This window comes from Channa argus, chromosome 12, assembly GCF_033026475.1.
Source record: "Channa argus isolate prfri chromosome 12, Channa argus male v1.0, whole genome shotgun sequence".
Classification (NCBI taxonomy): domain Eukaryota; kingdom Metazoa; phylum Chordata; class Actinopteri; order Anabantiformes; family Channidae; genus Channa; species Channa argus.
Window position 1 is genome coordinate 22,588,625 of NC_090208.1, and position 25,489 is coordinate 22,614,113.

A 25,489-nucleotide genomic window follows, 5' to 3' on the forward strand; every position below is an offset into this window, starting at 1 on the left:
GGAAGTACAAATAATTGGTTAGAATGGGTACCCTCCCTCAAAAACCTTTAATAGGAAATATCTCTCCACATGGATTTATATTTAAAAAGTTAAATACTGTATTGTAGCTCAAGCTTTGCAATTCTGAACTAAATTACAAAATATATAATGTATAATGGGAGGATGCCTCTTACAGGGACACCAGCTTTAAAATCGGTCACAAAAAGATGTTTTTTTTATTGGGAGTTTCATATAAATCTTTGTTAGAAGCCTAAATATCCCTAGAAACTGTTTATATGAAATATGCAAAGATGGGAGAAAAGCCAAACACATAAACATAACGTAACCAGAATTGTATTGGTTTTATTTCTTAGTAGTGTTTTCCCTTGTTGGAAAGCACTGGTCTAATAAAAGTCCAAAACTCAGGATTTATTGGCATTTGCTGCAGACTCTGAGCGCTGTAAAAATGTTTTGAAACATTTTATCAATTCCATCCACTGATCCATTATCTGAACCTCCTACCCTCCTCAGGGTCACTTGCATCCTCGAATGCCTCTTTAAAAGGGAATTTCTAAAGTGTAATGTTCCTTGTTGTAATGTTACGTGTTACGTCGAACTGGTTTGAGTTATTTTGTGGATCTAAAATGATTTAATGATATAATGCATTAAAAAACAGGTTGTAAAAATTAAAGCTATTTCGTACTAAAATAAATTAGACAAAGATGGTAAAAGTAATGGTTAGTTTAAATATTGTATTTTAAAAATTAAACATTGGCTGAAGGGCTTGTAATTGTTTTCACTATTATTCCCCGTGTCACATCTTTGCTGCATTACATACGTTTCTAGACTAGGATGAATCAAGCCGCCCTTTTTTTGTCTAAATCCAACCTGGTCTGATGATGTGTTGGTTGAACTGGACACAGTTGACTTTGTGACATGTGTGACTTCTATCACACATGTCACCCATTCTCTGTAGTAACAGATGTTGTATAAAAAAATCAATCATGTTAACACAAAAGGTTTTTCATGTAATCTGAATAATCAAGTTAAAATCTTGATCTTAGTAGTGGATGTAGCTGTTTTATCTAAATGTGCATCATTGTTCTCTCCTGACGGAGGGACCACTGCCCCCTGTACATTTTTCTCCCCCTGCACCTTCACTTAACCTGAGTTGGCGCCTGCTTCTGTGTCCTTTCCCTAAACATCTCAAGTTAAATTAAACTTCTTGAGGGTCCCTTTACACTAAAAGCTGTAGCCTCAGAACTAACCTCTATCTAGACATTATTAACAGCTGAACAAAGGGAGAGAATTAAACTGAAAGCCCCCAGGGACACTGCTGCTATTGGACTTAAAACTACACTGCTCACATGCATTAAAAAAAAAAAATAGACAAAACTCCCTGTGCAGTCAGAAGACCAAGCTCCCACATCTTCCTCTCAAAGACACGGGCACAATTTTAATCATAGACCTGCCCCTCGCTCATCCGTTCCTAGTTGTGTAATGCGGGGCGTGCGTGCCACACATCCCACTAATCCCTGGATCCTCTGAGTAGGAACATGATTTCTGGGACGATGTTGCCAGGGGAAAGGTGGCGCCTGGAACCTGTTGGAAATGACAGCTGAAGAAGGCGGACTGAAACGCAGGGATCCTGAGAACAGTAAATCTAGAAGATAGCGAAGAAACCCTCTCCCATCACTGTGTAAAGGGTGTGTGTGTGTGTGTGTGTGTTTGACAGCTTTAGCTTGACAGCTAATGATTTCACTGTGATTCGCGACTCGCAAGCTAAGTTCCCAAGACCCGAGCTGAATACATGTGGGTGAATGCATGTGTGCACCTATAGATTTTAGTGTGAAGTATGGGCGTGTGTTTGTGCTTGTGTATGTGTGGATATGTGTGTGTGTGTGTGTCGCTACACTTGGCTTCACTGACCCCTTTTGTCACGTTAGCTAGCATGCTACTATGACAACGCTACTTGGCTAATATTGGCTAATAAAAGAAATTAGCTGACTGTGGGCGAGGCACCGTCCCAGCCACATCACTGCAAGTCAAACAGTCTGCCTATACGGTGGTACAGCAGTCATATTAGTCTGTGTGAGGAAGCCCACGCTAATTTATTATCCATTAGACATTATCTAATTAGCTGCTGTTTACTGACAGACAGCAGGCTGGCTAATTTGCCCAGCTATTAGCTTAGCAGCTAGAAGCTTGCTCGCTAATTGACCCAGTTCGGTGGGGCAGAGGCCATGTTGTCATTCCACTCGACTGAGCTTTGTTTACATTACAACTTTCTGCGCGGATACTTCTAGGAGACGCTGTTTTACACGGTTACTTCAAACTGTAATCAGTAGCGACTCAATGTACTTTGTATTTCTACCAGTATTACCAGGCAGTACCCGCATAAAGTTAAATCCGTATATATTCATGTCCTGGAATGCAGAATTGAAGCACATGTCAACCTGTTCGTTCAAGCACGACTCAGAAAACTTCAGCTTATTTTTCTACTTTAGTTTTGTCATCACGATCAAAATTGCAACCGCCTAAGTTCTGGTAAATGACCCGGAGGATTTGCAAGGCTATTTCCACCACCAGTGCAAAATCTCAATTGTGAAAAAACAGGGATTAAATAAGTGGTTTTCTTAAATGAACTTGCTGAGGCTTCTATATCATGCTTTTTAAAAATCATTTGACGCAATCATATTGATGTGTAAACCTTAAATTACATGGTCAAACAGGCACTTGGTTGTACACATTTCTGCAAATGTTTTACAGATAGTCTCAGTAACAAGACTAGTGGCATAATATTACCTGTTCATATCATATCTTTATTATATTTTAATACCCATGTTTTCAGTGCATATTTGGGCTTTCAATAGTCCAAAATACATATCATGACTGAATGGCTGGAGGTTGATAACGTCACAATGTCATTCTATTTCATTTTATGTTTCCCTGATGTCATATGTTTCTGGCCCAAGTCTCATGATTTAAACAGGGCCGTTGAAAACAAGGCAAGTATTATGCCGTGAGGAAAACATGAATGCTCAGCAACAGTAAATCAGTCTAACCACAGGCTGCGAGACAGATCCTGAAAACGGTTCAATAATAGCACTGTAGTTGTTCGAGGTTGTTAAAGCCAGTGGTTATTATTGGCACTGAGACAGCATAATTTATTGTGATTGTGTTACCCATGAAAATAGGACTGCTGTGATGTTAAAACCCACCCTGACTATAACAAACAGAAAGACATTCCTCTTTCCCTGCCTTACTCTGCAGGCCTTTAGAGATGGAGTCCCTGATGAGTGCGGTGGCACCACGTTCCCCAGCCCCTGCCAAAAAACTGTCAGAGGTGGACTTCCGGTCAGGGGCCACCCTGGAGCAGCTGTCGTCCCAGGTGTCTGAGCTGGTACTGCTGGAGCAGGGGGAGTTTGGCGATCAAACAGCTTTAGAGGTCCACACAGCTAAGGACTTTATCTTCAACATGCTAGGTATGGCTGCAGGCAAAACACCCTGAATAAATGTCCTCTGTATCACTGATGAACACATCGAATTGTGATATTTCAACACCAAAGGTGCGCAGTGTTAAAAGCACAGGTGTGAAGACTGAAGGCTGTAAACATTTTTTGGAAGTGTGGAGACAGGACTAGTGAAATGATAAAGGTGGGATGTTACCAACAGGAAGTTCTGTGAAGCCTATGATCACAATTCTGCTTAGTGCAGTTTATTCCTTCAATGTGTCTGTGTCTCACACATAATGATTTGAAATATTTATTTTCCTGTGGACCATCTGCTTTAGAATCTGTCTAGCTACCAACTGTAATACTCATGCAGATTTAAATCACAGTGTACTTTGAATATTGGATGATAAAAGTTTGGGACAATATGGAACATTTTCCATTATAATAATAATTGAATGTGATTCTAATGTAGTACAAGCCTCTCGGATGGTAATTATTTATTGCCACAAGTTGAATTTTGTAATCTCATCTGTTAATATAGTTGACAGTGACTGTGAAGGTTGTATGGAGGAAAGTTGGAGCCCTGCCTCACTGCACCACTGCGTGCTGTGTGTGTGTGTGTGTGTCTGTGTGTCTGTGTGGTCGCACCATTTGCTCCTCATATAAAACATTGTATGTCTGTCTGTGAAATGTTTGGTAACTGCCAAATTGGCAACGATAAAATCTCATCTTCATTTTTCTAGTTGTTCCTCTGTTGCTGGGTTTTGTTCTTCACACACACTTGTTCATGTACATTTGTTTATCCAATGTGGCGTCACTGGTTACACACCACAACCTCTCCTGAACAGTTGTGTGGTGGGTGTCATTTCTGTTTAATTTAAGAAATGCTAAATAGTACTTGTACTGTAGAGATTCTTTTTAGTTAGTTAGTGGTATGTCAGACAAAAGGATCAACAGAAACATTTCAAGCTACAGTCAAATAATTTTAAACAGAAGACATCTATAAAAGTTACAAATTAAAAATTTGTATACTGTATAAATGGAGATTGGTAATTCACTAACTGTTTTTTGACTCAGATTGTGAGACACTGTGTGATGATTATGATCAATAGTTTAAACTTAGTCTGCAATGAAATGATGAACCAGATACAGTATTTGCAATTTAATCCTCTGATGGCATATTTTCACAGTCTCGTATGCAAAATTAGAAGCTTTTATTCAATTTGATTGGAAATGACATGTTAAGGTTAAAACACATTATATGATATTTGCATTATGCCTGGCTCTGCTGAGTGTCTGACTTACAGGGGTAATATGAAACACTGAGGGAGGGTGAGGCAAGGCTTTTACAAGTAACCTGTTATGTCAGTTGTGACTATAAAGTGAAGTCTGTTTATTTGTCCAATAGGGGGCACTCTCCCCCCTCCCTGCTCCATTTACTCCCTGTCAGTCTCTCCCTGTGCACTAGGAACAAAGCGTGTTTGGCCTGTGTCCTAACAGATTTGTACATTTTCTTCCTCATCTCCCCTTGTCACACAGTTTGACTATTCCTGACACAGAGTTAGTCTTACATCGGTTGACAGACAGCTCACCATGCTCCTCTGCTTCAGTCCTCTCACCAAACCGAAATAGCTTCTTCAAACAGGCCACGTCCCCCCGGGAGAAATCATGCAAATCAAACTGGTATCCAACACTGTTTTTGTCATTTTCCCATTTTATTGTCGCCACACACATATTCTTTTTCCCCATGCAAACCTTTAACTTTTTTAGTTAAAAGTTAAGTTTTTTTCTCTCTGGTTTTGTTCAGAATTTGTTTTTTCATGATTTTGGTGCAAAGCACTCTGCTTTGCTCTTTGTCTGCTTGCAGTTTCTGAATCTCACTGTAATTTTTTTTTCCATTTTGATGCTGATTCTGCTGCCATAATCACCAATAGTTTGCTTGTATTTTCCTGCCCCGTACTTCACCTCCTGCTGTGACAGCTGAAAAGAGCGTGTGTGTGTGTGTGTGTGTGTGTGGGGGGGGTGCAACTCTTGACTAACAATGGGAAACTATTTGTGTTGGATCCCAGAAATATAAAGTTATGTGCGCAGTGCAAGATGCAGCAGCGGGTCTTATCCTTGCAGCAGATAAGAGGCAAATATCATTCTCATGGTGGAGGTGGTTACAGTATGCCAGTCTGTTAGAGAGTGGCGCTTCCTGTTCTTGCCAGGTCTTTGTAAAGTTTGAGCTGCAGAGGAATCTCTACTGGGTTTTGTACACTGTTGAGGAAAAGGGAAAGAGAAAATAGATTAAACTCTCACACGTGTGCACATACACACACACACACAGTGCACCCTGTGAATGCCTTCACAGGCTGTCGGATCCAAGAAAAGGCTCTTATTTACCCTACATTTGAGTAAACACTATGGTTTGCCTTCAGGCAAGCATGGTGGGGACTACTGGATATATCTTTTGAAAAAACAAAAGTCTTATAAGGGCAGAAATAGATCCATGCTGCTGGCAAAGCACAAGATCTGGTGCTAGGCACAGACAGTGCCTCAACCCAACTTTTCAGATCTTAAAGGTGTTAGCCAGCTTGAGAGAGTTCGGTACTCATAGTCTCCCTGATCAATGAAACAAGATATTCAGGTTTTAAAAGATTATGAGCACTGCTCTGGCCTGGTGCCTTTTTAAAAATGCTCTTCTATGAGAAAAGAAAAATAACTTGTTGCATGTGGAGATCTTCAGAACTTTGGATTCCAATTAGTTATGGGGACACACTGAACACAGTGTCCTAAGTTCGCCTCCACTTCTTTTCTTCTTGTTGTGTTCCATACATTAGCCCCCTTTGTTTTGCACTAGTCTTTACACTTGTGCCACCTAACTATATTCATGTCTGTGGTGAAGTGCTTAATAGTGGTGGCAGTTAGACAGAAACAAGTTATCAACAGCACCTAGGTTGGTTTTTTCCAAGTCAGGAGAGGTACAAGTCAAAAGTTCACCTTAAACTGTGAAGAAAAATGAAAAACAAAACAATGTCAAAATAAAAAGAGAGCCTGCATGAGGTTATGAGTGATGTTGCAAGGCCTGCATATTTATCAGTCCCTGTAGAGAGTCAAGATTTTTCTGTGATTGTCGCAGTTCAAAAAGCATGAATTTGCACTATTTATCTTCCGAAAATGCTCAATTTCACAATGCTTGAAATACAAGTAAGTGTTAACACATGGCAGCCATTCAAAGAACTCATCAATCATCATTATAGTTCCAGTAAGGACAAACATGAGATATGAATGCTTTAGCTTGTATAAATACTACAGATAAATCTCTGATTTGACATGTAGCATTTGGAGCATTTGTCCTCCAGAGATTTGTTTGCTGTGGGTTTTGTTTTGCTCTTCATATTCATGCAACTAGATAAACAGAAATCCAGAGAGTCAGCCAGAATAGAGCATTTAAAGTTTTCTCTGTACACTGTAGACTTAAATATTGGGAACATTTTATCTCGTTCTAAATTTCTCCTCCCAAACTTTCTAACCTTTCCAAGGCTGCCCAAACTTTCACATGATGTGATGCATATTTTATTTCTGGGGAAATAAAAACTCCCTCTTGGTAAAATTTTAACCATCAGATTGTTGTCTGTATCCCAGCAGCTCACTTAGCCAGACTTGTATGGATGGATGCAGTTTCTGTGTGGTGTCTCACTCTAGCCCATTAATGCCGGTGGATGTCAATGTGACGGATTCACAGCTGGATGCTGTTTTCACTGCTCTGACTTCCTTCTCTTTAGCTCAGGTTTTTCTTTTATACAGTCTTGGATTTGATCTGGTGCCCACATGGCTGCTCTGGCTGAATAATTCTCTGTGAATGCCAGTTTGGATTTAAGAGCCCATCTTCATCTGGCTGCCAGGCTAGATTTGTAGCACTGCAACAGTAGATGAGTAAATTATTTGAATGCAATTATTTTGGCTTTGTTTGTGCTCAGTTTTCATCACATCAGTGCCAAGCAGCACAGATAAGCAGCATCCTGCCTGCCATAACTGATGGTCATTGTTTTGCACTGACACCCTTTTTTTTTTTTATATGCAGGATTAAACAGTTGGAAGCTGACACCTCAGTGAAAATGAATGCAAAGAACAATTTAGTTGATGGTAATTAAGCTGAGATCACAACCTCTGTTAGATGAGGCTTTATAACAAAAAAACCAGCAGCTGTTCGTGAGTGTCCTGTGACTGAACACGGCCGCAGACAAACATCAAATCACATCATTCATTGAGTGTCTTTCACTGTATCTAATTAAGTGTGACTTACTGAATTTAGCATGTTAAGTAAGAAGCAATCTCACATTGTATGACAGGTTATCTGCCATCCTGCTCATTTGAATAACCAAGGCTGACATTTTAAGTTTTGCTCTTTCATAAAAATTTCTGAGCTCAAGACTGGCGACTCATTTGGGTAGTACCTGTCAACTGGAATTGTGCGGGCTGAGACTTTTCAGTAATCCTTCATAAAAGGTTTAATGATGTTTTCAGCAATGTTGCAATCAGACTGACAGAAATATTCCAAAACATACTACTCTTATTAGTGTTACAAGTGCTATTTTGACTCATTTGAAGGGTAACTAAAGCCCCGAAGCACTTTGCATCAGTTGAATACCAATCTATATGGCTATTTAGCCATGTTGTTGATTGATTTAGGTACAGACAATTTATTGGAAGTATTTAAATTCCTGTGTTATAAATTTGTCTTCTGTAGCATAAGTGCCCTGTGATTCTGTGTCACACCATTTTTCTCTGACCAGGAGATGACACTGGCTAACTCCTTTCTCATGCATCCACCCCTAGGGGTTTTGTTACTCTTTAATTTCTTCCTTCACCTCATCACTAAAACTCCAGTGAACCTCTGCTTAAAGCAAAACATTAAAATACTGTACTGACCTGTGTAATGTACAGCGTGACTAACCCTTAATATAAAAATCAGTTTAGAATTCTGCATGTCAGCAAGTGTGAGATTGGGTGATTCACTAACTTCTTTTAAGCCTTGTCACCCAGTGTGACACAACACGGAAAAGACAAAAGACATTACTTTTGAACATGTGAATATGATACGAATACTAATCTATAACAATTTCACTTTGCCATGAGTTTATTAAGTGTAGAATTATGAGAAAGTGTCAGTTTGATTGATTTAACAAACAATAAACACAACATGACAAATTGTACAAAATGTAGAGGAACCTGAATACTTTCTGATCTGCAGGTTTTCTAGCTGCTCTGCTTCCTAATTGCCTATATAATAGTACATACTTAGGACCAAGGCAAATATGAGGTTATGAGTTAATTATTTAATAATCACTTAATATGTAACTCAATTGATCTCTGTGGAGTATTTCCCACTGCCTTTGCCCCTCTTTAAAAGGAATATTAAAGGTCAGGATCAGTTGTGCTTGGTTTCTTGAAAGACTAGGCCCTGCTGCCGCCCTGAAATGTAAAATGTGAAAGCCAGACTGCGGTGACACTTTTTTCTTTCAGTGATAATTGCCTGTCATTTAGTGGGACATGGTATCACAGTGTAGCTGACATCAAAGACGCAGTGAGGAGCCGGTGGAAGACACTGACAGCTTGCTGCGTTTCTCTCTGCAGGTGGTTTAGACACGCCACGTCTGTCAGCACACGGCAGCCCTGTTTCTTATATGAAACTTTCATAAACACACAAACACCCGGCTAAGTGAACTGACACACCCACTCCTCACTGAGATTAAATTGGAACTTTTTCATTCCTCCTTTTCTAAAAGGTCTATTTTGGAGCTAATCTCCTGCATTGATATGGATTCATAAACAGTGAGTGTGCAGAATGGCACACCTTTCAGTAGCTGGGTTGTCTGGGATTAATCCTGCTATTAGCGCGCAAAGCGAGGCTGCGAGAAGTGCCGGTTGAAAAGCACTGATAACATCTGGTTGAGACTGTATAGTCAGGAGCTATTTATAAAGGATTGAAATGCTTCTTTTGGGATAAGGTTGCTTTAATAGTATTGTTATATCATGCTCTGCTGCTGAATTAAAAACAGTAAGGTCAGTAAGGTCACAGAAGCAAGTAAAGTGCAGCAGTAATTTGACACTGACAATATGCATTTCTTCAGTTTAGTTACTGAGTTAAAATGACCATTCTTGACTATTTCAACAAGTATTTACATTAAAATGCAACTACTGATCCGTCAAGGGAAGCACAAGGCAAGGGCTTATAGAACTGAGCAAGGAGCTAATGGAAAATGTAGGCTGTTCTCTGTGCTGTTTCAAATACCACATGTTTGTGAAACTAGTGTTCGGGCAGGCAAAGACCTAACATGTGGCTGGATCATGCTGCAATTGGAACACTGAAAATGAATTTGAGGTGAAAAAGTAGTGAGTTAAATATCTAACATCCAACCTGCTCATGGAGATGGCTCTAAATTAAATGAAATTAATTGTTTTTGCTTGTTAGCCTTTGAAATAAATTTTGACTTTAGGTTTTTAAAGACATAGCTCAGCATTGTAGGGAAAACGTCCCAACAGCTGGTTGGCTTAGCTTTACATAAAGACTCAAGAAATAAAGGCAAGAATTCCGTACACTCTCTATCACTTGCATTCATTTACTTGATTACGCTTTGGTCCTGATCTTTAGTTTTTGGCAAAAACCACAATGAAGAGACAGCTCTCACAAATGACCTATTTAATGTTGACTCTCGCTTGTGCTCTGTTGTAGTGCTGTTGAGTTTAAGTGCTGCATTTGACTCAGTAGATCGTAATATTCTGTTGTATTGACTGAGGCACTGGGTGGGTAAATCGGGCACAGAGTTAAACTGGTTTCCATCATATTTATCAAATTGGTTAGTTCATTCGTTTCTTTTATCATCTTGGGCAAATCATTGCAAAAATCAGACCTATGGTAAATTTTAATTATTCTGAGACTAATATTCAAGCTATTATCTCCTCACATCTTGATTATTGCAATAGCCTATTTTCCTCACTTAATCAAAACTTGAAACACCTACAAATTGTTCAGAACTCAGCAGCTAGGATCCTGACCAGAACCGGGAAGTTCAGCCACAATACTCCGTGTCTTGCTTCTCTACACTGGCTCCCTGTTTATTTTTTTGATTACTTATAAAGCGCTCCATGGTTTTGCTCCTTCCTAAATTTCTGACCTTTTAATTTCATATGTGCCATTACGAAAAGCTCATCACAAAGTGGATTGTTGTCTGTTCCAACTTCCCAGTTAAAAACCAAGGGAGTATAGAGCTTTTTCCATTATTGCTCCAAAACTCTGGTGTGACCTGCTGAATCAGTGTCATCTTTTAAGTCTCGTTTTAAAACGCGTTTTTATCGAATTGCCTTTCCTGATTTGTGAGGCTCTGGTTTTAATGTAAATGTTATATTCTATATATGCATTTTAACCTTGTGCTCTCCTTTGATTTTTTTTTCCCTTTTTACTGTCCAGCACCAGCACTAAAGAGTCTTTGCTTTTTCTTGATGAATCAAGATATGGTACTTTTACCCTTACAATTACAATAGCGATTGAAAACTAGTCGCTCAGTAGCTCCACAGGTAGAGCAGTGGCCAGTTCACCTTTAAACTGGACCCTGCATGTACATAAAACCACAAGATGCATGAAGGTTTCTCAGATGTTTGGCCTCTCTATGGGCTCACGTTCATCCTCATGTTAGTTATTTTTAAATAAATATATTACTAGATAGTATGATTAGATGTGATTATCAGCTTCCCCTACCTCTTTGTCTTTCCAGCAGCCTAGTCTTAGAAATAGTCAGAGTTTAAGACCTTTTTAGCAACAACACACAGAAGTCATTGGTTTATTCAGAGCAATCCCAATTTCCAGACAGATTTACAAAGCTATTTTCGGAGTCTATCAAATAAGAGGTGTGTGGCGGAAGATTCTCACTCTGCTACGGTTGTGGCTGTGACAAGAAAAATCATCATTCCCACGATGCCACCACACTGCTTCCTGGGGATTTTACAGCACTTTTTCCTTGTAGTTGTTTGAAAGCAAGCTTGGTTGAATATACCCATGACTCTTTAACACAGTATGTGTGTTTAGTGTAGCTGAATGTTGTGCTGTTTGCACAAGTTTGTACTTTTAAATCACGGGATTGCAAACTTTAGTATAAAGTGTTGATTTGAGGCACCAGTTCCATCAGGGACCCTAAATCCAAATGGCCTATTTAATATGTGAGTCCATGCTGTGTTGAAGCAATTCAGTGTATGATATTACACACTGATGTATTGAATTGTTAACAAACTCTCAAGACAGATGACAAAATGGAGCTCTCGTGAAAATAAATGATCTATTGATTTTGAAATCATATTAAATTAGCTTTTAAAGACATGACATTTTCATGATATGTTTTCATATTTTGAATCCATGGAGAGAGTAAAAGGGTGGGCGTGCATGCCAAATAAATTGGAGGAAAGGCTCTTCTTTCTAAAAATGCATTTGCTTCTCAAAGTTTGTACCACGTTTCTCATAAATCTACTTTATATTAGTCAAACACATTGCTGTTGCTTGAATATAAGTTTTTAATTCACTCTTTAAGATTTGGAATATAATCTTAATACTGAAACAGTTTCTGTGTTTGAAGCAACCGCAGTCCTTTTGCAGTGCAGTGTAGAATGCAGTGTAGAGACCAGCAGCATCTGCAGAACTTTTCTAGTGTTTGTTTATGGTAATCATGGTTATCTCCTAGCATTCAAGTTGTAATGATTTATTGATGTTAAAATCATATATAGATTTTTTTTTTCCCCAGCCTCATCTCCTGGAGCAGGTCATTTCAAAGACTCTGGCAACAGCATGATTGCTACTTGATTGCAACATCCACATGATATTTAACCTTGAAAGATATAAACGGACTGTGGCCAAGAGTAAAAATATGAACCCTTCTCATTGGTATTATATTGCATTAAGTTTAAAAATGTTTTATTATTCTTGAGCCACCCTACCAAAATTGTTACTAATAATTCACAGTTTACAGAAAAAAATCCAAATAGTGAATAACTGCAGTACAAGAAAACCAGGTCTTTTACTAGCTATACATGTCCTCATTATAACACTACCAATGCTTCACAGATGAGGTAAATCCCTTCATTTTACAAATCGATTCCTTGATTGCTCTTTATCTCATCTGTCAATAAGATGTTGTTCCACAAATAATTTCTTTACATGTTTATGGTAACTTTTGAGGCTCACTGATGATCTAAAACAGGTACATGTACCTCCTGGAAGATTTTCTTGATCAAATACATATGCCTGACTTTATGTACCTAAGATTTCCTGTTACCACATGCTGATACAGTACAGCCATAAAATAGTCATTTACACAGACGTGGAATTTGGTCTAGTCTGAAAACGGCTCTAAACGGAAAACTTTCCTCTTATTGGAAACCTATATTCAGAGACATTTTTTAAAGGATTAGACTTAATCTGTAGCTGTGAAAGGAACCTAAACAGTCTCCATTCCAGCTCTGTTCTCAGACTGTGTGTGTCTACAGGCACATGTTTTGAAGTGTGTTTGTGCTGGCAGATGCCCAGTAAAGAAGCACGTGACTGACAATTTTTAAGGGTTTGGATTAAAAAGTAGATTGCGTTCCTTGGAACAACCTCAAACATCCTGCAGCCAGTGTGGAGATTGGAGAACTTTTGCATTCCTCTTGCTGACTGAAGCCCCAGCCATGGACATTAGATGCTCTTTATTCCCTTTTCATCACGCTTTTCCCCTTATCCTCGCCTATTTGACCCAATTTATCAGTGGCAGATAAAGCCCAAAAAATCAGAGGAGTCACAGCTTCAAACTTGCTGCCCTGTGGCTGGCATCTGATCTGTTCCTCCCTCTAACACTGTCTTTTGCCCACTCTGCCTCCCTTTGATCCATCCAACCATTATTTCTCTCTTCTTTCCAACCTAACAGATCTCAAGTTCTGATAATCAGTTGGTCATAATTTGTTTCACTAGCTGCATGCACAAACATTCACCTTAGATAGAGGAGAAATGAGTTTAATATGATGCTCTTTTTGCAACTGCTGAAGGTCTGCCAAGTTTGCTTTTTAGTATTGTGGAACTACTGAAGGTCTGCCAAATCTGCTCTCCAGTAATAATTTGCATCTCATTGTATATCTTGAATGCTGATACAAATTATTAAAGGCTGTTAATTTAAAACGCACAGGAAGTACATCTTTCTTTTTTTTTTTTTAACCAGCAGATGTCTGAAAAAGAATATGTAAGATATCTAAGAATATCTTTGATGTGTTCAATAAGGTGAGGGGTACACTCCCTTCCAAAAGTATTGGAACAGTGAGGCCAATCCTTTTATTTTTGCTGTAGACCCTGGAGATAATGTCATGGCTTGGGCTCGCATGGCTTCTTCTGGGACGGGCTCATTAACGTTCACTGATGATGTAACAGATGAAAGCAGCAGCAAAATGAACTACAGAAGCCTACAGAAACATTTTGTCTGCCAATTTAAAGAAAGATCCAACCAAACTGAATGGGAGATTCTTCATCATGCAGCAAGAAACAACAAAGGAGTTCATCAGGGGCAGGAAGTGGAAGGTTTTAGACTTAAACCCTATAGAGCATGCATTTTACCTGCTAAAGAGGAGACCCCCCCCCCAAACCCAAATCAAACAACAACTGAAAGAGGCTACGGTAAAAGCCTGGAAAAGCATCACAAAATAAGAATGTAAAAGTTTGGTCATGTCAGTAGGTCACAGACTTGATGCAGTTATTGCAAGCAAAGGAATTGCAAGTAAATATTAAGTTTTATTCACTTTAATCTTAATCTCTTTAAGTCTGTTCCAATATATGAAAAATGGGTGGCTTCAAAGAAATGGTGCTGTCTTCGAAGTTGTGTATCAGATCCAGATCTGATATTAAATCTAGATCTGGAAATAAAAGCTAAAATGTTGATATCTTGTCTAATATTCATCTTTTGATGTCAAACCCAAATGTTTTCAGCCTACAGTAAAAATAAAGGAATTGGCCTCACTGTTCCAATACTTTTGGAGGGGAGAATTAAGATTGAAAGAATATTACCTACTACAATTACAAGCCATATTTGAATGTTTTTACAGGAACTTATTTATATTCGTAGCTAAGGACGGTAAATGCCTTATTTTACTTTAGGAACATTAACATATCAGCATTTCCAGGCAGGAAAGACCTTTGACAGTTCTCAGTGTGTGAGCTAAACATTGCAGCGTTTGAATAGCAAAACACACTATTTCCCCCTGTAACGCACCAACATTATGCTGTTGATGATGTAAAAGTTAGTGTGTTATTTGTGTTGGCTGTCATCTAACTAAACCATAGTGCAATCTACAGAGCTTTGAATAGTCTACAGCTAGTTCAGTCTACAGCTGTCCATATTTTCTTGCCTTCATGCAGATAAATCGAAACCCTACCCCACATCCTGACAGAGATTTCTCCTCGCTCGCAAATACTGTGCTATCAAGTGCAAGTCACAGTCGACAACAAGTGTCATTCTATATGAGACTTAATCACAATCTACACCACAAAGAAAACTATTTCTTACATCGTATATTTACTCTTGCTTTAAAAAAAAGGAACTGTTTCATTAAGTGAAACATTTATTGCAAGTTTAATTTTGAATGCTATCAGGAACTCTTGCAGACATCAAAGGGCAGTGCAAAGGCTAAAGATGAGGATCTACAGTACTCTAGATTAGGTGCAGTGGGAGCTCCTAGCTTAATAGTGAGCTGCTGTAGTCAAGTCAGGAGATAGTTGGAACTCGCAGAGGGAGAGGAGCTGATTCGGCAGAGAACTATGAACATCCGTAGATGCACTGTCATACTTATTTTTTCCTTTTCTTTGACTGCTCCACCAATGGTACCATCAAACGAGGCCCTTTCACTTTGCTCCCCTTCAAAGCAGCACGCCAGAGAAATCATCACCAGCGCATCTTTGACTCCCACTTCCGACTTTCATTCTTGGGATGTTTTCCTTTCCATTTCCCACCTCTGTTTCGTATTCCATCAAACTGCTCTACATTTTTTGATGTAAAATTGCAAACGATTGTGTGGGATTTCTGTGGGTAGGGATGCTGCTCTTGTACATGAAAATGTTCCTCAGTTGGACTGTAATTGATTGGTTGGTCGGGATTAATAAATAGAAACACTTTAAGCACTAGGTATCGACCAGCTTAACTTCAATAGTTGTGACTTTCCAAAAGTAGAAGCGTTGAGAATAGGATTCTATTGGTGCCACTCTGAACATAATTGGCTTTTTCCTTTTTATCTGATATTTCATTTATGACTCTTCTCTCACAATTTATCCAGTGCTTAGGTACTCGCACAGCTCTACATGAAAACATCAGATGGCTTTCTGCTACTAAAGTTGTGTGGCCATGGAATTGCAAGAGAAAAATCAAGTTAGCAGCTTTGTGCCCCCAGCCATGGCCTAGCAGCTTGGTCTGTTGCCTTCATTTCAGCTTTGTGCGGACACTTAACTGCCCTGGAGGGATAAACACTCAAACTTTAACAACCTCTCCCCTGTAAAGGAAGTGTTTTGAAGTGTTCATGCTCTATTTTTGGCCTATAGTTGCTAGTAGTTAGCTCTAGGCCAGCACAGGTTTGGCCAAAGGATCAAGCCTTTCTCAGCTGCTCCTTTAAGTTGGCAAAACATAATTTACTTGATTCCAGAAGTGCGACTCCCGTGGGCCCAGAGCCTTGGAAGTTTACAACACCGCTAAGTAGCCATAAAGGGATTTGAGAACGCAGAAGCATCTGAATATAACAGTGAGGAGAGGCAAGTGAGGAAGTCTTTTTAGCACTCTGGAAAATGATGGTGCAGCTGGGCGTAAAATATAATAAGAATATAATAAGATGATCATCTGGTTGCTTGTATTTCTTGCCCCATCACTTCCTTTTATTGATGTTGCCACGTTCCCCGCAATTATCTAACCAGACTACAAAAACTGTAACCTAAATTGTTATGCACTCGAATTGTCCTGTATAACATTTCGCATAATCTGTTTCCTCGTGATCTACAACAGCAGAAATCCCTCTGCCAGTCAGGCCAAATATTAGGAGTTATGTATAAAAGCTAAAATGAAGGCTTGGCCGAGCCCCCATGTAAGGGAGCCGATGAAATTATTATTAGCATGTAGCCCAGTGGTCACTCAGTGGACTTTAAAAATTTCTGCTCCTTCTTATGTCAATACTGCTGCAGTCAGACCTATACACATATAGGTCTCAAAATAAACTAAGCTGGATATTTTCCAGCCTCGCTCACTCACAGACCTGACATTTTCTGTCCCAGTGTGCCCATAGCCGATGTGCATACTCCTGAGCTTGTTTATGCACCTGAATACGAAATGTATTTTAATGTGTCTATCCCATCTATGAGCAGAACACTTCTCAAAACCTTTCTGCTCATTGCTCCTTGCGTCGGCTCTGCTGGCAGAAAAGCAATTCCACACATGCAAATGCATCTGAATATAAATTTTAATGAGTGTGACTGATTTTTTAGGTCTTCTCCTCACCCCAAACCCTTTAGGCTTAGTCCAGAAGGTCGACCAGCGCCTCCCAGTGGCCAATGAATACCTTCTGCTGTCAGGCGGGGCCCGGGAGGGGGTCTTGGACCTAAACCCTGAGGATCTGGGGGACTATGCCAAAGGTGCCGATTTTGACCTGGACTTCACCCTGCTGGTGCCTGCCCTGAAGCTCCATGACCGCAACCAGCCAGTCACCTTGGACATGAGACACTCCCCACCCTGCCACTCATGGCTCAGCCTTCGCCTCTGTGACTCTAACATCCTGTCCCGCTGGAGTATCTGCTGCCAGGAGGAGAATGGGCATCCTATCGAGGAAGCCGAAGAGGAAGAGGAAGGAATTGGTAAGTAGATAAAAATAAGATAAACATTAATAGGACAGTGAAGGATCAAAAGATGAATTGAACAAGAGCAGCAGGGAGAGTGAGTACTTTGCAAACTGAAAGGTGGAAGGATGGATGACTAAGCAAGAATGTGGAAAAGAAGGGTGAAAAGAGGAAAGAGGAGAGGAATTGACAATGATGAAGGTACTGTGGCAGCACAGGGTGGAAGGAATGGGAGCTGATTGAATTGTGCTCATGTTTCACTCAGATAATTTGATGCTTGATGTTGTTATGCGATTTTGCAATGGAGGCCCATTCGTCGAAACGAGAAAAACCCTCCCAAGGAAATAACATCTGAAACATTTATGAGTGTAAGTTAACAACGGAAAGTTGAAGATTATACTGTAGCTTTCACATTAAGTGTGAAACCTTCAAGATGAGAAAAAGTAATGACATTTATTGACGTGAAACTCTTTATTTTTCACCAATTTGGGATGTACATTTGACACAGTTTCCCCCTTAGGATCATATACTATTATATTTCTAAGGGGGGTTGGAGTGATTGTTGTCAAGCTTAGTTGACAGCTTGTTCGTGCATCACACTGACATGCTACTGAAATATTAAAAGTTAATTCTTTGCAGATCAGAAATGACACCTCTCTTCACCTTTGTTAAGTACACTGCATCCTGCAAGCACCCAAAAGTCTATTTGAGTGCTGCAAGTAACCATTTTTTAAAAGTGAATGAATCTGTTTCCTGATGTGCAATCATCCACGGTCCGAAACATAAATCAATTAAACACAACTGACAACATTTCTGTCACATTTGATTACTAGTACTGAACCAGTTTGGCTCTTTTATGTAAATAAAGTGATTAAATCCAATCAGCTTTAATTGGTTATCATGGTTTTGGGTATGGCAGGGTAGCATTAGAAATAGTTTAGCAGGTGAATATTCCATTAGCTCTTGACGGTTAAAATTTTTTTTAAGATCCTGTGGCTTTTGTATGAATCACCAACCTAATTAAAATTCAATGAATACAGTGTGGGTTCTATCTCCCTACTGTGTCACTGTTATGGAAAGAAACGGCAAAATTATTGTTCATTTAGAAATTTGTATAAATATTAATCATGTCTTATGAAGAGCTAAATTCTCCTACAAATTGGATAATGCACATGGCAACACTGCTCTGCATCCAAAAAACGAAGTCAATTACAAATAGCCATCAGCTAATGTCCACTGCAACATATAACAGTAGAAAAAATGGATAACCGATATTCCCTCCCTTCGTGCTCAGGTAAAGGCTCCATCCCCTCCCTCGGCCCTCCCCAGTCGCTGGATGGATGCTACTTCTCTCCCACCCTGGTGACAGATTGGTTCTGGGGGGTAGTAAGTGAGGCCGTTGAGGAGCTGAGACGCAACCCCCAAAGAGGCATTCCCACTCCAGACCGACTGGAGCGGAATGGACCCCTTGCTACCATCATTCTCCAGGTACAGGTGCCAGGCTTGTTTCAGTGAGTGTATGATGCTAAAACAAAGGCAGTGGAATTCATTATTTCTGAATCGAAAGGAAATGTCACAATGTTTAGCTCCAAAATTACGCATTTTAAAAAGCACATCTTTGTTGAGTAAAATCAATGTCAGAGCAGATGGTAGTCAAATATTTAAACAATGTTTAAGAGCAGTAGAAATGACCCAGCGGTTAATGTTCCTTCACACTCGTCTCCCCGCAGGCAGGATCTAGCAGGGTGCTGTACGACCTGCTGCCAGTGGTGTCTTTTCGGGGCTGGCCTGCTGTGGCCCAGGGCTGGCTGACCGCCAACCATTTCTGGGATGGTAAAATCACAGAGGAGGAGGCCATATCTGGCTTCTATCTCCTGCCCTGTTGCTCCCCTCTGGGTGGCCGTCCTGACAGGGAGTGGAGGCTGGCGTTTTCACGCAGTGAGGTAAAGGGGGTTGTTAACGGCTCTTATTTTTTGCTGTCATGTTTGGTGCCAGCATCAGCATCTACAGTTTCCATTCAGTTTTCTTTATGGTTTCTTTGCCACTTTTGTTTCTTTTTATCCCCTCAGTAGCTATTCATTGTTCCCATTGTATGAAGCACTTTAATCTGTCGTTGATCCTTTTCCTGTTTAAACATTTTGGCCCTCTACTTCTCTTGTGACCAGGTTCAGTTGAAGAAGTGCATCCCCTTTCCCATGGCCCAGGCTTTCCAAGCAGCCAAGGCAGTGCTATCTCGTATCCTGGCTCGTCCTCGCACAGGCCTCAGTCTCTACCACCTGCGCACTCTGCTTTTCTGGGCCTGTGACCGACTTCCTGGAGTCTACCTGTCCTGCCCTGATGCTGACACCCCTGGTCGCCTCCTCCTGGGTCTTCTAGATGACCTGGCCCACTGCATCCTGAGTAAAAACTGCCCAAATTATTTCCTGCCTCAGTGCAACATGTTGGAGCACCTGACCGACAGCCAGGCACTGCTTGTCGCCAGGAAACTGGCTCACGTGCGCTCAGATCCAAGTGAGCACCTCCGGGCCGCTTTGGACCAAGCCCAGCAGGCAGGCCAGCTGAAAAAGGAGCTGACAGGTAGCACCAACGGCCATGGGTCCCCCGGGCATCACCCAGCCAATGGCATCATCTCCCCTTCGGAGGACAAGCTGGCACAGCGACTGCAGCAGCTGGTCACAGAGAACCCTGGGAAATCCATCTCTGTCTTCCTCAACCCCGATGATGTCACCAGGCCACACTTCCGCATCGACGACAAGTTCTACTGATGTAGACATGCTACAGACAAGACCTGTTGGAAATGTATGAGTGTTTATCTCCCAAACGCTCCGCAAATACTCTGAGACGTGACCTCAGAGGGAACAGAGAATGACAATCGGGCAGGTGTTGTCCTTTAGATCACTGTGGGCCTGAAACTGAACACACGCTTCCTGTTCCACATCCTGAGGCTGAACAATGCAACAAAATCTTGCTGCTTGACTTATTTAAAACCAAAATCACACGTGTCCTACTACTGACAAATGACGTCGTTTAGCAGGCATCGCACAACAGACATGATGTCACTGAGCTGTTGCCACGGAGACGGCCCTCTCCTAATGAGCCGGCCTAAATGAGACTTGTTAGCTGGTGCTCCCAAGACAAGGCCCGGCTTTAGTGGTGTGAAACAAGTCTAGTGGAGATTCTGTGTGTGTGTGTGTGTGTGTGTGTGTGTGTGTGTGGACACACATCTTCTAAAGACAGAGGGAGAAAGGCTCCTGATTGCTGCATTTCTCCCCTTTTTGTTTTAGATCAGAGTGGGCAAGGGTTGAATTAGAAAGGAAAAAAAAAAGGTGTGGCTGATGTAACTGAATGTAATTTTGTGAGGAGAACTGCCGAGTCTTTGAACAAAGAGTCTCTCTTATAGCTACAGTTTAGCCCTGTTCATTAAAAAAAAAATAAATCTGCAGGTCTCGATTTATGGCATCTTACAAAAAAGCTTTCTCAGGTATTTTAATGTAAACACCCTTTTAATCTTTAACTACAGATGGGTGACAAATTAAAGGAAAACAACTACATAAAGTGTCTTAGTAAGGTGTTGGGCCACCATGTGCTGACGGAAGAGCTTCGACCTTGGCTTGGATTCTCCTAATCCAAACCCATGGAGTTCTACTGGAGAGATTGAAGCCTATTTGCTGTTTTGATTATGGTGGTGGAGAGCACTTTCTAATACGTTTGTCCAAAGTCTCCTATAGGTGTTCAGTTGGAATCTGATGAATGTCAAGATCATGGTATATGATTCACATGATGTTCCAAACTTATTTTGGAACAATTTTGGAAACTTAAGTCTTACACATGACTCTCTTAATAGCCAGTATTTTACTTTTCCTTTTCTTCTTCCACAGGCCCAGTAACACCAGAACTGGAAAATCCGATCCGAAAGAAACTCAGGCCAAATCTTTCAGTTAAGCTTCTCAAAGTAACAAATTTAGTTTTACTCTAACGTTGTGTTCAGCAAAGCACCTGTCCCAGTCAGTCAGTCAGCCTGTTTGCAGACTTCACACCTCAAAAGAGCATTAATAATGGGAATCTGCTCTGCGTAATGGACCCGAGCTACAGCCTGCAAGTGAGTTCTGACACTTGAACTAATGTCAGCACCTCCTGTTTTATCTGGCAGTAAACTTTGTTGTTTCCGATTAAAATGTCAAACAGCAGCTCTGATCAGCTTTCCCCAACTAATTAAATCTAGCTAAATCAATAGCAGGACTTAACCGGATGACAGGCCAAACTCAAACTGTTGTCGGGTGTGTTTGCTTTGTGCAAGTCTGTAGAGAAAAAAGCTTTTAGCATGACACTTCTGTGCGTAAAGACAAAAGTCATGATTATGAGCTGAAACACATCACCTTAGAACATTTACTCTTCCTGAATTTCCAATGCAAACAGACTGATCTCACATCAGCTGCCAATTTAATTTTTTCTATTTATACTGAACATCTTTGGCACAAGCATTAGACTCTGTCTAAATTAACATTTATTGCTGGATTCAGATTGGATCAATAACTGCCCCTAATTACTTTTTCTGTAACTAAATTTTTACTAAGCTTGTTTACAAGAGCAAACGGTTCTTAATAGGTTTAGCCTCTAAGTGCACCTGGTTGATGCATGTACCTTTTTAAAATGTTCTATTTCCTTATGGGGAAGCATGCTGAGACCTCCTGGAGGTTTTAACGTCCACTCACCATAGTGTCAAAAAACAAAAAACAAAACTGCAAAGCACTGAATGCACCAACTGATTGTATTGATTCGTGTTTAGTAGTTTGCAGGTGAACTAACAAGCCATTTGAGTAGTAATCATTGGAGCTGCAATGCTTTTGATAAGTTTAATGTTTATTGTTGTAAATTGGTTTAGTTAAAAAAAAAACTTGGTCATATAGTAAAACTGAACTAATTTGGGGGTTATAATGGTTAAACAATTTGAGGAAATCACTCTGTTACATGTTAATTGGCAGTTTTCACAATTTCTGACAATTTCTGACACTAGTTGTGTCGTTTTCCCGGAGAACACAATTTCACCACATTGTCAACTTCTGGTGTGACTGGACCTTGGAAACACGGCTGAAAAGGGAGGGGATGTTAAATAAATGTAACTAATACATTTAAGGTTTATACAGTGATTTTCTTGTACAGTACAACATTGTGCAAAATCCTTGAACTCTTCCAAGGTTTTGAATATTGGTTTTCTTTCTGAGCAAAGATGCTGGTCCTTTATGTTCATGTTTGGTGTCTTTTAAGAAACGGAAAAAACTCCAACAAGCAGTGGAAAAAAAGAAGGTCTTGACTGAGCGTAAGGGGTTTTGATTTAAGGGGTTTTAACGGGCATATCCAACATAGTCACAATGAAGTTAAGGCATCTTCCCTTCTGAATATCTCTCACAAGGCCCAGCTGTTGCACATTGTGTGAGCATGTCCATTTACTTCATGAAAACGGCAACAAAAAAAGTTTTGGGTGTCTTGTTCGATTTATTTTAAACTGGTTCGGACTTGACTGATTCTGATAATTGTCCCATCTCCTCTGCTTGGTTGGTCTTTTTTAATGAGGTGGGTGTGTGTGTGTGTGTGTGTGTGTGTGCATGCACGCGTGCCCCCCTGTTAGTGTGTGCTCACCGAGAGACAAACCACGCGGCGGGACACAAACACTCCAATGCTGCCAACTGAATTATCCCCTCAGTGGGTTAGTCACCACTAGAGCTATCGTTTCTTAGCAGATGGGATTGTGTCTACAGGGGGATAGAGGGATGGAGAATGGATGGAGTGAGAGAGAAAGGCTCCTTTTGGACCTTTTGAAGAAATGGACTGGATTGCCTGTTTTTGGAACTGCTGTCTCTCTGCCTAATTCTTTTTTGTGATTCTGGCCCTCATTCTTTGATTTTCTCTCCTTCCTCATCCCATGTAAATGTCTCCTCAGAGGGTTGGGATCTTTCTGTCTTTAAGTACTGGAGCTGCAGAACCACAAAAACCCAGAAAGCTTTGGACAAGTTCAGCTGTATGTTTACAATTACACTGCTGCACTGCCACTCGGCCAACTCGATTCCAAGCAGTGCAGTCAGTAAAGTGTGCAGTGGCAGGAACAATTACAACCAGACAAGCAGGAACATTCGTCCTTCCACTTACATCAGTTTAATTGTTTCACCTTAATGGGCTGGAGACACACATTTGTCTAAACATATCTGCAAAGTAATTGATAGGTAAACCTGAAATTAATGTAATTGGGTTTACATACATACATACCTTACATAACGTGTTGGCTGGGTGCAAAACATGACAAGCATGACAGGCTACAGTTAAGTTTACATAAATGTCAAAGTCATAGAGGTTAATTCTGCTTTAACTCTTTTTTTATGCTACTATTTGAATGGTTTTTCACTCGTGTTACACTGTTCTTTAATCCTAATCTACAGGTAATGTGCTTACTACTGAATGACATCTTTAAAGTGATTGTCTATATTCTTGCTGTGTGTGTGTGTGTGTGTGTGTGTGTGTGTGTGTGTGTAAAAAAATGAATCTAATGATAACCAAAGTGTGTTGTGGCGGTACAGGAGGTTGTGCATTTAACTGTCAGGAGTCAGAGCATAGCGTGTTTTCTGCACTTTTTTTTTTTAAATCGGACCACGATTGTCATTGCCCAAAATTGTTTTGAAGAGAAAATCACAGCATTTACTATTTGTCATGAAAATGTAGATTTCATGCAAAGGTACTTTATCCACCCTGATTTATGTTTTGAGTGCAAAATGTGTCAGGTATGTGTTTTGCTTTGAACCTTATTGGGCCTAGTTAGAGATTCTCAGACACTGGAAACAATCAGTGATTTTCGCTGAATTGTACAGAAAGTGGAAAATAACAAATCACATATTTTATGAAAGAGTGAGTTTCTACATATGCAATCAAGCCCCCTGTCTTGTACAACGCCTACTTTTCAGTTGAGATTTACAGTAGGTGTTAAAGTAGCGGGGGTCGTGCAGGGATTGCATGAAAAACGGACAACACTCTTAAACATTAGTCTTCACTCTGTTCTACTCTATAATCATTACTGGTTCTTGTGCTGAGACTTTTGGTGATTCTGTATAAGATGCTGTGGATAAAAACTGACTAAATACAATGAATGTATCCACCATATCTCTCTTATCAGTTCTCTACTTTGAGAACACAGTCAGCTCTAACTTTTCACTGCTATCTCAACAGATGTACTCTGGTCTGTACTCAAGTGCTGAGACAAATATCTGTATTGAATCACTCCACAGTCTGAGAAATTGAATTTCATATCTCTTTTATTACTTGAGTTATTTTTTTAAGTGCATATGATTTTGCTCATATCAATTGATTTGCTGTATTTATAATTTTCTTTTCCCAGTTTATATAAATTAAGCTTCAAGCTTTAGCATGAAATAAATGACTACATTTTAAATCACTTTGTGGGGAGATTGTTGTCTTTCCTACGCACATAACAGGTTGGGAATCTTGAAATAAGTGTCGAAATTATATTCATAGATTCTTTTTGGTTCACAGACAGGAGTTGATGTCAGTTGCGAAACCTGATTGAGCCAACAGAGGGTGCTCTAGGACAGTGATTGTACTGGGAAAGCATCACATTAATCTGCTTAGCACCGTCACACTCAGAAAGAAGCTCCAGGCTGAGATTAGACAGGAACACAGTCTGTCCGTATCAGAAATATTTACTTGGCGTGTGTCCGAATGACCACAAAACATAAAGTGACTCAAAATTGATGAACAATGAGCAAAGATGAAGCAGAAGCCAATGGCTACAAGCAGAAACAAAAACTACCAAACAGCTTATAGAAGATGCTAATAATCAAAAACAGACTATATATATTTTAAAAATGTATCAAATGAGCAAAAACAAATAAAAAACCTACCAAAAGGGTTAGGGGCCCTTCCCCTGTCTGTGCCCAGGGGTCCGTTTTATGATAATCCATCCATGGCGTCAGTGCAGTAGCATTGATAAGCCAGCTCGTAAAATCCTATTCATCTGGCTCCCAGGGTCAGTGTATGTTGTAAAGATAATATGTCTTATTCATCTTTGTCAGGAAATAGTCTTTTCTCTTGTCCACACAAAGCTTTAGGACAAACGAGCATCTTGGATTGATGCTGACAGCTAAGATGAACACTCTGCTATATTGCAAATGCACCTTACTACTTCCCTGATTTT

The 25,489-nt window shown here is 40.1% G+C and overlaps 1 protein-coding gene across 4 annotated transcripts; it reads left to right on the plus strand.

Moving 5' to 3' along the window:
- The first annotated feature begins 1,463 nt into the window (after window positions 1-1,463).
- On the plus strand, window positions 1,464-23,811 carry tmem102 (transmembrane protein 102). Of its 4 annotated transcripts, none has more exons than XM_067524104.1 (6): window positions 1,464-1,791; window positions 3,253-3,464; window positions 16,972-17,310; window positions 18,587-18,780; window positions 19,023-19,235; window positions 19,458-23,811. In XM_067524104.1, coding segments are annotated over exons 1-6 (1,560 nt in total). In that variant the 5' UTR covers window positions 1,464-1,789; the 3' UTR covers window positions 20,058-23,811. The 4 variants fall into 4 exon arrangements, with proteins under 4 accessions (XP_067380205.1, XP_067380207.1, XP_067380209.1 ...); XM_067524106.1 differs by having other exon boundaries at window positions 1,464-1,678; XM_067524108.1 differs by having other exon boundaries at window positions 1,464-1,636.
- Window positions 23,812-25,489: the final 1,678 nt, after the last annotated feature.

Coding starts and splice junctions, on each gene's coding strand:
- tmem102 (XM_067524104.1), top strand. Junction 3,465..16,971: donor CTTTATCTTCAACATGCTAG/GTATGGCTGCAG, acceptor CAAACCCTTTAG/GCTTAGTCCAGAAGGTCGAC. Junction 17,311..18,586: donor AGAGGAAGAGGAAGGAATTG/GTAAGTAGATAA, acceptor CTTCGTGCTCAG/GTAAAGGCTCCATCCCCTCC.